This window comes from Zingiber officinale, chromosome 8B, assembly GCF_018446385.1.
Source record: "Zingiber officinale cultivar Zhangliang chromosome 8B, Zo_v1.1, whole genome shotgun sequence".
NCBI lineage: Eukaryota > Viridiplantae > Streptophyta > Magnoliopsida > Zingiberales > Zingiberaceae > Zingiber > Zingiber officinale.
The window spans coordinates 10,773,280-10,788,974 of record NC_056001.1 but is presented as its reverse complement, the minus strand read 5'-3'; the positions used below and the strand labels follow the sequence as shown (position 1 = coordinate 10,788,974).

The window sequence follows — 15,695 nt, the reverse complement described above, 5'->3', positions numbered from 1 at the left end:
AAGTTTTTTTTTTTTGTAAAATTATATTATAAGAAAGGAAGAAATGGTAATCATAATTAAAGTTTTTCAGTAAATGGTTGAGATTAAATCAACGGCAATACTAAAAGATTTCATATTAAAATAAAAAAAAGTTCCATATATTTTGCTAATTTGGATTGTTCCAAGAGGCAACAATGAACTTGGTCTGCCCCCATCTCTTTCAAACATTAAGCGAGAAATTAGATGAGTGGACGTGGTTGATGGTTGGCAACCAACCTTGTGAGACATCTAAAAGCCACGATGGCACTCTAAATGCCTCCAAAGTTTAAAACCACCTCAAAAAGTATCAAGAGACACATTATTATTGAGGACAACGAGACAAACCGAAGCTCTTTATTGTCTAATTATCATAATTATTAAAACAGTTTGATTTTTAAAATTAAGAAATTTAAAAGTCAAGAGTTCATATCTATACAAAGACATTATAATTAAATTAAATTCTATAAATGCCTCGTGGCTATCTGAAGATTTAAATACAAATATAAAACATAAAAAAAAAAAAAAAATCAGAGGTGTCTCGTGTGACTTTTGAAACACTTCATTCATTAATTCGCTTTAGGTTTTGTTCCACACAATTATTAGTGATTTATAACTTGTCTTGTATTCCAATCTAACAGAATCCTTTATTTATTTTTGTCCCTATCAAGTTATTATTATTATTATTATTATTATTATTATTATTATTATTAAATGGTTTATTTATTTATTTTTAATATATTGCCCCTCAACCATTTCTGAATTAATCAACCTCATCTTATCTATTTATTTATGGGTCATCGTAATGCACAATGCTTGTTGCAGTTGCACACTCGCTATCTCTATCTCATGCTTAACGTGGAGAGACGACTGTCTCGTATCTTGGGACCAATTGACAAGGGCCTTCAATTTTGTGGGGCACCCCATGTTCCATGATTTGGAGCTTATTCACCGAATTTCGCGTAACCAGGGATGGGCATGTCTGAATTGGTCTTAAATTAAATTAAATTTAAAAAATAGCCTTTTCAATATGTAAATAAAGCTAAAAAAACATTATCATTTTATTTTTCTAAATTTGAGTATTTAGAAACGGTTCAATAAATTATCAATTTATTTATTGTCATGCAAACGGTCAAGAAGTGGGCTGCTTGTATATGGGCGTCTTAATAGGCTTCATGGTCTAGGACCAAATTGAGCAAGTATGGGAGAGGGAGAAGAAGGGTTGAGCCCATTTTTGTGTGCAGGAACAACACTGTCCAACTTGTATGAATTTTGGCAATGTTTTTAGACACTGTCTGCAATTGCATTCTTCCTTTTGAATTCAAAATAAATAGATAATAAATTTTGGCAAACTTAAAAGGGTGCACTGAAATTTTCCCAATCAAACGGATCTTAAAAATAATCCACAATTTTGATTCTTTCCCTAAATTGATAGACCATTAATATGCCACCAAGTTGGCTCAATTAATGTCCATGGCCAACCGGCGATCGTTAATTTTATCTTGGCCGTTAAGCAATTGACTGCTTCAAGTCGTAATTTGTTTTTTTTTTAATTTCAAGTTAAAGCGCCACTAATGGCCCATTGACTGTGATTAATTCTTGACCTAGACGGTCGGTGTAACAAATGAGTACATTTTCATAATTTTATTAAAGATAATACCAAATGGAATTAACATTTATGTAATATAAAAATAAAAATCTAACAAAAATTAGAAAAATCGAATTCTAACAAAAAAATTGAAAAAAAAAAGAATTATTGAGATTTTATTTGTATATTCGAGGATAAAAGATGATAATTTTTTTAATATTTTTTTCCCCACCGACGATTGATAGCGTCGTTCACACTACGGGCGGTTCCATTCATTAATTGTTTCAAAGTTCGTTGAGCTTTGGCATTGGCAAACAGTGATGGGACCCACCTGGACGTGCTGCCCCGTCAGTGGTCCCTTGCTGTGTCCGCCGAAGAAATTGGTACCGAACTCGCCACCGGGGCAACTGCCATTTTTATTAGTTTCTCGAGTGGGCCCCTATGACGATGGCTTCATCGTGCGCGGACCCCTCCTCCAGCAGATGACGTCGTCCGAGACACGTGTCCTTCGTTTTCTCGCGGACGAAGCTACAGAGTGACTTCCACGGTGTTGGCAGGGTGGCGGGAGGATGGACTTGCCCTTGGTGTCCGCGTCGTGGTCCCGGCGACGATTGACGAACCGGAGGCGGAGCCGGACGCTGCGGGGGTCCAGGGCAGCTATATTTGGACGGCCAAGATTATACTTACCGGTTTCTAAATCCGGTTTCGTCAATAACTGCCGAACGCAATCCACGAGTTCCGGCCAGAACTGACTACGAATTCCAGCATGGTCGGGATTAACAGCTTAAATCGTTTAACGATACTTCAGCGAATTCTATGTATAATTCCTTGTAATAAACTAATAATAGTGAAAAAGAAAGAGCATAAATTTATTCAACTGTTGGCAGGCAAAACATGCGTGTGAAATAAACATATTGCTTGGGAATATACCTCAAATTTCCTCTTCGCCAGCGAATATCCGCCGTAGATCTTCGTGCCACCGCAACTTTGCCATTGTTTTCTGCTCGAAGATATATATATCAACGGGTTGGGATCGAGTCTCTCGGGTTCGTCTCCCTGCTCTTCCTCTGCCTGCGATATCGCACAGAAAAGGCAGCTAATGGCGTCGGAGGAGATTGCTTCCAGCATCTACGACGAGGCGAACAGCTACAAGATGTCACGCCTCCGCATCGAGTCCGAGGGCGACGACGCCGACGTGGAGCCCTCTTCCGAGGACGAGGGCTCCAAGGGAGGAGCGCGGGGTGGCGGCGGCCGCGTGATATTGGACGACGACTCCTTTTCTGGCGGCGGAGGGATCTCGTCCATGCCCGGGACGCCCGACCGCGTCCTCGCCGCCCAGGAATGGACCAAGGAGTACGCGAGCGAGACAGAGGCGGCGCGAGGCAGGGGAGCGCGGAGGAGGCCGCACCTTCACGGACGCATCCGCAGGGATCGGTGGCTGGAGCAGGTATGGCAGAGGAGGAAGAGCCACGCTGCGGAGGAGGATTACGGTTCCTCGGCGGGAGCGGAGTGTCGGGTCTTGGTCCGGCCGCTCTGCGGCTCCGGCCGGATGTCCATGGACATGGAGGAGGTCCGAGCCTGCCGCGACCTGGGAATCGGCCTGTCCAACGATTGGACGGTGGAGATCCCCGAAACCTTCTCCGATCTCACTGCTGACACCAGCAGCGGCGGCAACTCCCCCGTCAACTGGATCTCCAGTCCAGGTACAAACACCACCAATTCATACGAACATTAGTTGTTTATTCTAATTCGTTGGCAAGGCGATTCAATGATTAGATGAATCAGAAGAAGAAAAGATTTTTTTTGATGGATTTTATAATATGTGAGTCCTGGTTGTGACGATGCTGCCATGGTTTTTTGTTGCAGGCGATAACCCCAAGGACGTGAAGGCAAGGATCAGGGCTTGGGCTCAAGCAGTGGCGCTCACTTCTACGTCTCGTTTCAATAGCTGAACAACCTGAACTGAACTGCCATGAACGCTCACTGAGTCATTCATCATATCGCATCCTTTTCACGTTTGTTTGATATATGCATTATTCCTTTTTCTGGCTGTTTGATAGGATTCTTCATCTTCCATAGATTTCATGTATCCCTCGGTGGAGGGCTCCATTGATCTCAATTTTATACCGTGTTGTTTGTTGGGTCTGAGGGAGGAGCCCCTTCTGTTCCCTGTACATATTGCATTAATTGGGTTGTGAAGAAACATTTTTAGCAGCCATTGTTCTCGGTAAATAAGGGAAATTTAGAGCACCAAAATCCAGGAAAATCTTGCATTTGTGGCACAGCATTCATAAAACTATAGGAGTGAAAGGAAATACCAAACTATAGATCAAGAGGATATCTAGTTTATTCAGCTAAATGAAGGACTGGTTTGGTTGTGCATGAATTGTAATATTATCTGAATGAATAAAAGAACAGAACTGTCGTACATTGATAGTTCAGCTCGCTTGATCGTTGATTGTTTGTTTAGGCGATGCTATTATCATTCAATTATCCTTCATTATCATCATCGATTAGAGTTTGCTCCAGATAAGTTTTTTCTATTACTCTTTAAAACTGAAAATGAATTGCCGCAAAACAATCTGTCAGAGTATGCTACCACCTCAGGTCAAACTCCATTTCTGTTGCAGTTCCTCAAGATATTAACTTAGTTGTTAGATTATTATGCCCAAGCTGCAGACTAATAGCCAATAATGTAATCAAGTTCTTCATGTAATTATTAACTTATTTCTTCAAAGCTGCTTCTTCCTCTCTGTGTTTTGATCCTATCCGGGAATGCTAATGAATGAGTCACCGATGAGTTGACATTGGTGTTGACTTGACCGTAAGTTGCTAGGCTATAAAAAAGCCACAAGGAGATCCGCCAATGCTTGTGTAGGAGAGAAGACAAAGTATAAGAGGTCATAGGGACAACCAGAGAGTTATCCGACATTGTCACTTCGAAGTTCAAATTAAGGTTTCGGTGGAGTGATGAAGAAGATGAACAATATTAGGGTTTTTGGAAATGATGTGAGGATACATTTTCTAACGAGGACTAGCTACCTTTTATAGGATCGTGACTATCCGATAAGTTCTCCCTGTACCCCTTGTTCTTCGTGACTGTTGTCACATTCTACGAAATAAATGACCATTGCAACCCATTTATTTCGGAGTAAATAGTTGCATTTTATGTCTTTCTCATGATAAGAGTTGTGTTATCCACGTCCTCAATGAATACCGGTTCATTACTTTAATTATTGATAACTAATTAAGGTCATTTTAGTTTAGGTAGAGGGCAATCGGAACTTTAGTTAGGAGTCGGGGAGTCGGGGGATGAGGAGTCAGGATCGAGGAGTCTGGAGCACATCTTTGACTTTTGATTGTCCTTGCAAGATTATTGACCTCTCTAGTCACGTGGCCTCTGCTGGTTACCCCTGTATCACTACCCTCCTCCTTAAATTTAGTCGAAGGAAGTGAAAGTCTGATTGACCGGATTGGTATGATGTGATAGAACATCCTTTCTCATCTTGATTATCCAAACACATGACAAAGAGCAAATCTCAGACGTAACCTTTAATAAGATATCCTTCTTAATTACTACCATGCCTCTTAAATGTTGTGCATGTTTTATCAGCTTTGACTTCCGAGCCTCAAAGATGACATTGTCTCCAAAGTTATATCGCATTAATGTGAGGTAACTCCTGGTTAAAGAAGACTGAACGTTTATTTCAATGTAATGATTATTATGAATTGTTACAATCTGTGTTTGATTAAGCGGTCGATGGACCCCTGCTTTCAAGATGGTTCGGATCCAAGGATCCTAATCAAACGCTCGCAATATATAAATTAGGTTGCGAGGGCTGTTGTCACTTTGTGCAACTCTTGTTTGTGTGTGCACTGATCTTTATCGTCTTTGCTTCAAGCTTTCTACATTCCATCCTTGAGTAAGTCCCTAGTCTCATCATTGTTTGTTATTCACCAACCTATCCTTAACCCTCCCTTTGCTAGCACATGTGCCCCGGTATTTGTCTTGTGATGGTTGCAGGGTCTTCATCTACTCCTTTGTATAGGTTTGTAGAGTCTAATTTTAATAATGTTTCATTAGTTCGAATAAGGGTGACCTATGGGACTTCAGCCGACTATGGCCTAATACTCCCCAACGATAATGACTGTGCTGATCGTCCTTCTCTGGAATGTGTGACCTTCTTCCGCAGTTACTTGATTAGTGGTCTACGCTTTCTTATTCCTGCTTTCTTCATCAAGGTATCTCAATATTTTTGCATTCCTATGTTCCAATTGGGGCCAAACTCATTCCGTATTTTAACCGAAATAGTCATCTTATTTCGCTTGTATCGAATCCCTCTATCTGCTCGACTCTTCCACTCCTTTTATCTCAAGAAAATGGAGGATGGAGTATTCTTATTTTCATCTCGAGTTGGTCATGGCCTACTTAAGGGGTCTTCCATCATCCCCTCGAACCCGGTGTCCTGGCCAACTCATTAGCAGCGTGAATTACCCCCACCTCTTGTTTTAAAAAATTATCACTTGGAGCGAGACTATTTCCATACCTCCAAGAAGCCGCAAGATTTGAAATTCGATAGTACTTCCTTGCTGGAGGAATGGTTAAGCCCTATCCCTGTTCTCATTTAACTCCCTTTTGGTAAGCTCTTTTTCCTCTTCCATGAGCTTTGATTTCTAACTGAAAGTTTATCTTTGTTTCTGTAGCTACTGCAATGTTGAAAACCTTTTTGAGCCATGCGATGGGGTTGTCGAATGCCGAGTTAGAGATCCACGACAATGAAATTGCCAATTCGACCAGAGAGACAGAAATTAATAGGGAAGTTTTACCCAACCCAACACTAGTTTTGATGGAAATTGCCCCTCTTGCACTAGTAAACGCAGAGCCCACAAACATGGAGGACTCTGTGGCTCCCTCATGGATAACCTGTAAAAGGCACCGATTAATTGACCAAGCCCCCTCTCCGCCACAGGCTCAAGGTTCGGTTTCTCCTCCTGACTCATAGAATTCTCGTGCCAGGATTCTACTCGCTGGCGGTCCTTTGCCTTTGCTTGCCTAGCCCTGATTATGCCTGTAGAGATAGCAGGGGATCCAGTAGATGCCAATTCTTTGCATTCGCTGGCTTTGACTCCTCTTGAGGCCACAACCCCTACTTTCCTCTTACTAAGAGACCTAGAGGTCAGCTCTTCACGTCCTCTGTTAGAGCTCGATCTCCTAGCCCCTGAAGTTGGGACGACTACCATGCCCCTCAAGATCGGCCCTCTAGCTTGATCTCCTAGTCCCAGGAGAGTTTCAGTTAGATCTCACTCTCCTTGGCCCGATGGTGGTGAGGTGGAAGGCGAGGCAGCCGCAGAAGGTTTTTCTCTCAGAGCTGTAGTAGAGGAGCCAATGGGATTTGGGGCCGATCATATGTTGAAGCTTATGATCTTTAATTAGCTGGTGATTATCCAAGAGTATCATGTCGGAGAAAAGAAAACGCACGCTAGTCCATCAAAAAGAAGGAATTCATCAAATCCGAGGAATTTTATGGTATGGTTGACACTTGTACTGTATGATGTGGACGACGCTATAAAACAATTGTTGAAGTCCGGCTATATCAAAAATCTCCGATAGCATCCTCAAAGAAGATGTGGTAGATTTTGTTGAATATGTGTGAATGAAGAAGAGGTAGAAGATGATAGAAGCTCCATTATGAATGAGACTTTAGTCCCATATTGGGAGTTTCATGGCATGTTGGTTGGTTTATATTGATTCACATGTATTGAGGATGTGAACAAATGCATGGGAAGAAACTCTCTCTCACGCATGGGTGCGTAGGAGGTGGTGTAAATCCAGGGTTTGGATTGCACTGAATCATCTTGACTTGTGTGCGGGCACGACCTACGTGCACCGAATGTCGGACCGGTCGGGACAAAATCTGCTCAAGTAGAATAACCAACTTTTTTGCTGTTGTGTAACGAATGCATTAAAGTCGAGATTAATGCATAATCAAAACGGTCGAGTGATACTGAGTGAAACGACGGGCGTTTCACTGACAATCATTAATCAACCATTAACGTTTGTCGTTAATCTAAGCTCTTGTATAATGAGCAGAAGCTCTCCACTTCATTCACTCCTTTGTAACTCCTGCTCGGCAGAGCGCCCGCGATAGCATTCGGGTGTCACTCAGTTCGCCGCGACCACTAGTGCTTGGTGGAATCACGATTAACCATTGTATCCTGGGGAACAGATGATCCTAGTAAACCTCGAAACACTGCCGGAGGTGGGGTGAATCTGTTTCAAGGAAACTGCGCCAATCGTAGGCCTCGGTCAGCTCAGCCGGTTGACCTCTCCACTCGCCCGATCGGTCTCTTTGACTGCTTGGTCGGCTTGTCTCCTTGCCTGGTTTGTTAGCCTGCTCGGCCTGTCTGCCCATCCGGTCTGCCTCTCGCTTGGCCAGTTTGGCCGGCTTGTCTCCTCGCCTAAGCTTGCTGGACCTTACTACCCGGTCGGACAATCTACTGCTTGCCCGCCCTGCCTTGAAGTCGGCTCGAGATCTTCTGCCCATTCGACAACACAAACCCATTGCTCAACCAGTATACCTGCTCGACTACGCAGTCCGATCTGGCGCTCTTCGGCACGTAGTAGAAACCAGTCCCTGCTGGTAGCATGAGATTATCCATTCAAATCATTTCGACTATAAATTAAATTTAATTTAGTATAATTTAAATTCAACTAATATCTCATATCCGACAACATATTATTTCTTTCAATAGATTTCACTTGAACTTTTTTTCCTTTTCATGACCGACTTATGTAATTCAGTAATTAGTCTTTTTATGTCCTCAATGAATAAGGTTGAGTTATCCATGTCTGAATAACGTCTCGTTATTTTAATTATTGATAACTAATACAGTTTTAGTTTAGCCAAAGGGCACTCAAGTTGAGATTTGAGAGTCAGGGAGTCAAGAAGTCGGGAGTACATTTTAACTTTTGATTGCCTCTCGATAAGACCATTGACCTCTCTAGTCATGTCATGTGACCTTCGCTGGTTATCCCCTCATGCCCTTTTCTCTCAACAACCATCAAAATTTACAAAATCACAAATTTTACGTTTTTATTTTGAAAAATATCATGGGAGGGCGAAAGTGATTTCCTATTTTAAAAACATTCATATTATCGCGAATTGTCTTCACCACGTCACCTCAATTGAACCTCGGATTAACTAACTTTCTAATGCGATTAGCTTGCTTAGCCCATTCCATTGAGTCCGTTTAGATTTAATTTACTGGCTTGAATTTATCGACTTGCTTGAACAGAAGTGGAGGCTGCATGGAGGAAAAACATCAAGGAGATTTATTAATAGATAAAAAAAACTTATCAGTAAATAAAAATAATTTATCTTTTCTAAAAAATGTTTTTTTTTTCAAATATATTTATATTATCACAAACTGTCTCTTTAATTTGCATGACGTCCGACATTCCAATAGATCGCCTTCCCAGAGAGGCAGAGTCAGCGATGATCACCGAAGGCAGCAACTTGACATCAATCTCCTGCTCATGCGTGTACACCCAGCCACATCAAAGCCATATAGACCATTTCCTCCCGACTGACAACCAGTAGAATCTCAGTTCAAGAAAGCGATCGAGTCAACGTCTAGGCAGTAAACAATCCAAGAATCGAATTCACTGACTTCGAGAATGACATAACTATCGACATTGATCCGATCCAATGTCGACTATGTTTTCATATACATTATCTCTACGTACGGTGGACTTTAAATCCAGTAATTAACTATATATCATTTCAAAAGTATTAATTCACTGAATAAAAAATTGAGGAGGAGAGCCAAGCAACACTAACAAGAGTAAAGCCGGCTATCACTTTTTTCCTTATAGGCAAGCCAATAATTAAGAATTGATCAATATATTCATCATTGATCTGTCGAGGAGGGAATTTATGTGCCTCGGTGATGAGCTGAATCAGTACAAGAGCCTGGCCGCAAAATTCTACAATGGGATCAGAGGAGGTCCTACAAGATCGAATATGAAAGTGTTCATCTGGTTTAATTCACTTGTCACGAAGTTGGGCGTACAGCCAAAGATATATATATATATAGATTATGAGAATATTGCAAGAACTCATTGTTTTACTTTAATTGCCATAAAGTTGGGCATCAAGCCAAAGATTGTGACGACCCGCACCAAAAAGTAACCATGAGTTGGGGTTGAGTCGATCTAGCTAGAGATTGAGCCGGCAGAAAATCATTTTAATATTGACAACAAACGATCAAGCCAATAACAATAAATGCTGTGGATATTCACTGACTAAAATGGTTTTATATTGAAGTCTTCTTCGATGGGTCGCCGTCGTCCCACATGTAGTTGCAGTTTGGATCGCTGTCACTTGGTCGTCAGCTCTTGGTCCACCAACCACGCCAGAACGCCGCCCCTTCTTCGCACGTTATGTGGATCGCGCTTATAAAAACCACACCGGAATTAACCAGGATCGGAGGAGGCATTGATCGAGCGGGAGGCGTCGATTAGGAAGCAGCAGCTAGCTAGCAATCAATTTGGCTGGCCGATAAATAATTGATTCGATCGATGTCTGCCAAGGTAAAACTTCGTCAAAAGCCTGCGTGCATCCCCAGTTTAACCCCTCACGCGAGTACGTGGACACATTTGGTGCGTTAATTATTTAATTATTTCTGCAGAAAATAGTGCTGAAGGTGAGCATCATGTGCAAGAAGTGCAAGGTGTGCGTGATGAGCATCATCGCCAAGTTCGACGGCATCACGTCGATGACGTTGGACCTGGAGAAGAGCACGGTCACCATCGTCGGCGCCGTCGACGCCGTGCTCATCGTGAAGGCCCTCCGCAAGGCCAAGAAGCCCGCGGAGATCGTGACGGTGGGGGAGCCCGACAAGCCGCCAGAGAAGAAGCCGGAAGAAAAGAAGCCGGACGACAAGGATCCATGCAAAAATCTGCCGCCGTGCTGCAAGGCCTGCACTTATTACGTGGTGTATGATGATTATCAGCCTCTGTGCATCATTTTATAATTGATTGCTGAGATCGATCGATCTAGCGGCATATGTGCACCTATTACTTTCAATTGTGGTGTGAATATTTGCGATCTATTTATGTATTTAAATAACCGGCCAACGTTGATACAGGTTTAATTAATTAACACATTAAATCAATTGCTTCTAATTTTGAAATAAACACAACAAATTTCAGGGTTAACATACAATTAAGTTCATATTTAAAAAAAAATCAAGAACTTAGTACCAATTAAACATCAATATGGCACTAACGTAGAATTAAAAGAAATATCCAATGATCATGTAGACAGTAAGTTAATTTTTTAATAAACCAAATTTTAGCTTTACCATAATTTTCAAATGTAGTACTAGATTTTTTTTTAAAAAATGTGTTAATTCGTTAAAAAAAAAATTCAAGATTATGATAAAGATTTGCGTATTAACTCAACACTTTAATTAAACAAGTAGCTAGAAAGAGATCGAGTTCATATAAATCTCCTAACCATTTCGGCAAAGAAAAAGACCAAAAGAAATATAATGATCGCTCCAAATATTAAATTACGGTCAATCATAAGACTCCGCCGTCATATATCATACTCCGGGTGGATAAGAGGAACAGGTAGACTTAATTAATAATTAATTGGCCTTAATTGACAAAATTATGGACGTTAATAACAACTATAAACAGTGGGGTGAGAGAGACTATCTAGTTACCTACTCGCTTACGTCGGTGTTAGGGGCAAGGCATAAAGTCATAAACTACACTGATAAGCCAACTAAAATTCCATGTTAGGTTAGCAGCTTTCTTTGTACTGGCTTGAAGTTAAAGGTGCTTAGAAAAACAAAGCATGATTACCTACTTTATTTTTTTGTTTTCAACAAATTGCAAAGTAACAATAATATGTTTTGTATTTTATTACAAGCCTATCTTATATGAATATTGTAGCTCGGTCATGAGGTGTGATATAGATTCAATTAAGGATCGATGTCTGCAAACATATAGGACAAAATGGCACTTAACCTATTATTATCTTTGTCCTTGTGCATATAATAATTAACTTATTGTTAAACAGTCACTGTCCTCAATCTCATCAAGCTTGCAAATGGCATATGTTTCCCTCTCGAGTCGCAAAAGGGCATCTGTTTTCTGGTAGAGGGACAGAGGCACACCCTCTCCACAAGCCCCCGGAAAGTCGAGTAACAAGGATAGAAGGATGGGAGAAGAAGAGGGAAGGAGAAGATTAGGAAACAATTGACAAGGTCGCAGATTCATGGTGCAATGTTATAGGAGTAAATAATTTATACTACGTACGTAAATTATTGAGGACCAGCTCAATTAATTTCCATGATTAATCAACTTGCTTAACTTTTTATTTGTCGACACCAACAAAATGTTCTGGTAACTACTGCTCAAATGAATCATTGAAGATAGTTTTCTGGAATTGCATGGCATGAGCAAACAGTTTCTCCGGCATTCGTGTGTAGGTGGAAGATGATAGAAGCTTTATTGTGAATGAGATTTTAGTCCCACATTAACAGATTCAAGATATGTTGGTTAATTTATATTGATTCACATGCATTGAGGATGTGGATAAATTTATATGGAAATGCTCTTTTTCATGTTTGACTCGTGTGCGGGTACGACATTGGCCGACCTGTTTCGTATTACTCACTAAGCCTGTCGGTCTCTATCCAAAAAGGACCAAGCAAAGTAACCCTTAGCACATCTACTGTTAGACTACATAGTTTTCAACCAATTCCAGGGAGATAGATCACTTGAGAGAATTAGTACAGCTTTGTGAACCTTTGTAACTTTTGTTTGTTGAACTGCAGAAGGATAATAAAGAAAAAAAAAATTAAGACAGAACCACTGCCTAATACCAAGACCAGTTTGCAAAACAAGAAGCTTAATCAGAACTTTGAAATTAACTTACATGATAAACTGACCGACATGCCAGTGTACCACTCTCGCAAATTGTCATCAGGGATACTAGTTGTTGCTTGCACAAAAATCATTTGATAGTGATCAAGTCCAATGAAATCAAAAGATCCTCTCAACATAACTGACTCTTCTGATTTGAAGGATGGTAATCGAGATCCGACAAGCGGAACGACAAGCTTCCGCTTCACCGACGGGGAACCTTCCATGGACCATACAATCAACGAACCTGCCACCGAGCTGAGGAGAAACCAATGCAGGTTCCACAATCTCTGTATGCCTAGATTGAGCGCAGAAAAGATATATACCTTCAGTTTATTGTTTTGTTACTCACCAGCCTATTAGGAAATCCAATGCTCTCTTAGCTGCTGCTTTATCTTCTGATAGTGCTGTGAATGGCTCATACCAGAAAGCAAATAAGGTAATTCCAATACAACCTCTTTGTTTTGGCTTTGGCACAAGAATTGAACCCTAGTTCAGATAACATTCTAATATTAAGAGCATTCAACGAAAAAGAGAGCTAATGTTGAGACCTGGCATTTCTTTGTATTTCTTTCTGTACAGGGAGGCTGAGCTGATGCATGACAAAGCAAAAGGTTCTGAGCAGCCACATATGGCTTAACAGATGAATTCCCTTTGCTGCAGTTGAGTTCATAGAAGGAGGACAAGGAAGCAGAGCAATGGTTTGGTGGAAATACTGCAAGATCATAGCCAAAGATGGAGTAAACGTTTGGTTCATTGATAGTTGTCCAGTATTTCACTCTGTCCCCATACTCTTTGAAGCATACATCAGCATAAGCAGTGAAGTCCTCTCTGCATAAGAATGAGCACTGATCCTGCTTGAAATTTGAGTTAGACGAAGGCCGACGAAGATGCTGTCAGTATTGACAGAGAGGTGACTTTGACGCATCGTGTGTATGTACGTCAAAAAAGCGAGCCTTCATGTGGAACCAAGGGTTTGTAGTAACAAAATCGGTGGTATTTAGGCCCTACACACACTCAGATAAGCACCCGGAGTGTTTGAGACAAAAAACTAGGAAAAAGATCTTCGGCGCAGGTCATTCGATGCTTAAGTTAGATCATTTTTTCTCGGAAAAACAGTGATGAAGGAAGGAAAAAAAACTATCGAAGATGCGTGCGGATGTGCACGTATCTAGCCAATGAAGAGGATCTCCTTTTTATACAACTTTGCCTGCCTTTTGAGTCTGATCGTTGCCAGAGAATGTCGGATGTTAGGGCATGTCGGGTGAGGGAGAACGTCCGACAACCTCCCATTGGTAGGAGGAAGGTTTCACTCTCAGTGTGTGACAGAACATTGGAATATTTCCTGACTTATCGCAGTTATTATCTGATAGGAAATTACTATTCTCTGACACTATTGTCGCTTAGTGTTATCCGCCCTGCTCGGGTTAAACTGTAGATAGCTCGGGATGATTGCTCAAATGTGCCGCAAAGACTAAGCCTTGATGAAGAGGATGAGCTATGCTGAATTGGCCGGGGCTCATCTGAGACTGTGCCCAAGGACCCCGCCTTCATGACTTGACTGTCGGTCGGAGGTTGTCCAATAAAGGTGTCAGGGCCATATGTAAAGCCTGAGCTGGGGAGATCCGATTAGTAGGGGGTAGGCCAGGAACTAATCTAACCCTTGTGTTAGGGCTTAGACTCGTAGACTCGTCTGCTTGTGACTGACCGGAAATTATACAGCTGGTGACGCGAAGAGGCCTAACTCTCATCTTCCCTCGACTGTTCACCCTCACGTCCTCTTAAGTACTGACTACCATGTTCTCTTAACTATTGACTTTCTGATCTTATCGGCCCTTTATTTACACACCGTATCAGCACCATCTCAGGCACTATTCAAAGAGATGCAAATGAAAATGAAATTGTAGAAATTTACACAATGTTTGGGCTCAAGACCCCTGAATATTCATCTTCCATAACTTGGGAAAGGTCAAAGTGAAGAAGAGTGACATGAGACTCAATTCCTGCAGGCCAAGCATAGTTTGAGAAAATAGTGAGTGCAAAATGTTTGAGGCGTGATTTATCATTCTAATTGTGCAATATTTCTTGAGCTCATCGTTCAAATTGTTATAGTACTGCACCCCTTCTGAATTAACAGACCCTCTGCCATCTGCAAACATGGCACATGTTAGTTTCATGTAAGCTTCAACTATTTTGTCAGCAAAAGTAACAGAGGCGAAACAAAGATCAATTTAAGAGAGTCGAGGAATAAACAGAGATTTGGCGAGAGCAAAATGGTCACCTGATAAGCGGAGCTACCGACACCAAATCTAAAGTCGGCGGGGAAATAATCTCTGTCGTCGCTGCTATGACTACCAGTTTCAGTAGTGCCCAAGGCACCACCACATACCACTACCTGTTGTAGTGCCTCTCCATATCTTTCGCTGTGTTCTACGATGGCGACCTCTTTATGGACGTGTTTTACTGATGCCACTTGTGCGGTGGCGCCATTAATGACGTGGGGAAGTCCAACCAACAACAGAAGAAAAGATAGCGAAAGGAAAATGTCTGTTTTAAGGAATCGAAAATTCTAATTTCTAATTTTGCCAAGATAAAATTTTATCTCATCTGATTACAGAGTGATTTTTTGAGTTTATGGTATGAAATTAGGCTGTAAATAAATCAAACATTCTTGAACAAATTTAGTGTTCGACTTGATAAGAGTTTGTTTATGTTTGTTCAATATACATAAGATTAATTAAACAAATAAGTTTGAACAACTCGTTAAGCTAAACAAACAAGCTTGAACACATATGTGTTCAACTCGTTAACGTTCGCGAACAACGTTCGTGAACAATGTTCGTGAACAACGTTCATGAACAATATTCACAAACCATATTCATTAATAAAATTCTTTTCACTGTAAAATAAATAATAAAATAAAATAAAAAAATAAATAAATTTAAATTATCAAGTTAAATAATCAATCAAATATTAAAAATTTCAAACAATCACACAAACTTGAATTGAGAGCTTGATAATATCTAAACGAACCAAGTTCGAACCAAACTCAAGCTAAGCTTGAATTGAGAGCTTGATAACATCTAAATGAACCAAACTCAAGTCAAATTTTAAACAAGCTCAAATTCATAAAAAAAAAAAAAAAAAAAAAAA

General features: G+C 40.8%; 3 protein-coding genes across 3 annotated transcripts; 2 read left to right on the top strand and 1 right to left on the bottom strand.

Annotated features, from left to right (window-relative positions):
• Nucleotides 1-2,613: 2,613 nt before the first annotated feature.
• Nucleotides 2,614-4,031, top strand: LOC122016173. The gene is made up of 2 exons (XM_042573399.1): nt 2,614-3,306; nt 3,470-4,031. Exons 1-2 carry the CDS (start codon nt 2,703-2,705, stop codon nt 3,553-3,555), a joined length of 690 nt encoding a protein of 229 aa, XP_042429333.1. The 5' UTR covers nt 2,614-2,702; the 3' UTR covers nt 3,556-4,031.
• A 6,032-nt stretch (nt 4,032-10,063) lies between these two features.
• On the top strand, nt 10,064-10,758 carry LOC122017367 (heavy metal-associated isoprenylated plant protein 2-like). Its single transcript, XM_042574963.1, has 2 exons — nt 10,064-10,196; nt 10,295-10,758. The coding sequence occupies exons 1-2, from the start codon at nt 10,185-10,187 to the stop codon at nt 10,637-10,639; spliced, it is 357 nt and encodes a 118-aa protein (XP_042430897.1). The 5' UTR covers nt 10,064-10,184; the 3' UTR covers nt 10,640-10,758.
• Nucleotides 10,759-12,024: 1,266 nt separating this feature from the next.
• On the bottom strand, nt 12,025-13,470 carry LOC122013496 (beta-glucosidase 32-like). Its single transcript, XM_042569773.1, has 6 exons — nt 13,335-13,470; nt 13,094-13,257; nt 12,895-13,031; nt 12,556-12,800; nt 12,426-12,448; nt 12,025-12,123 (listed from the first exon to the last, which is right to left on the bottom strand). The coding sequence occupies exons 1-6, from the start codon at nt 13,468-13,470 to the stop codon at nt 12,025-12,027; spliced, it is 804 nt and encodes a 267-aa protein (XP_042425707.1).
• Nucleotides 13,471-15,695: the final 2,225 nt, after the last annotated feature.

Bases quoted from the DNA above. Each gene is read 5' to 3' on its own strand.
- LOC122016173 (XM_042573399.1), top strand. From the start codon at position 2,703: ATGGCGTCGGAGGAGATTGCTTCCAGCATCTACGACGAGGCGAACAGC. The intron at 3,307-3,469 runs GTACAAACACCA...TTTTTGTTGCAG, and splicing joins CAACTGGATCTCCAGTCCAG to GCGATAACCCCAAGGACGTG.
- LOC122013496 (XM_042569773.1), bottom strand. From the start codon at position 13,470: ATGCGTCAAAGTCACCTCTCTGTCAATACTGACAGCATCTTCGTCGGC. The intron at 13,032-13,093 runs GTCTCAACATTA...TATCTGAACTAG, and splicing joins GAAATACAAAGAAATGCCAG to GGTTCAATTCTTGTGCCAAA. The intron at 12,124-12,425 runs GTTCACAAAGCT...TTCACAATAAAG, and splicing joins AACAAACAAAAGTTACAAAG to CTTCTATCATCTTCCACCTA.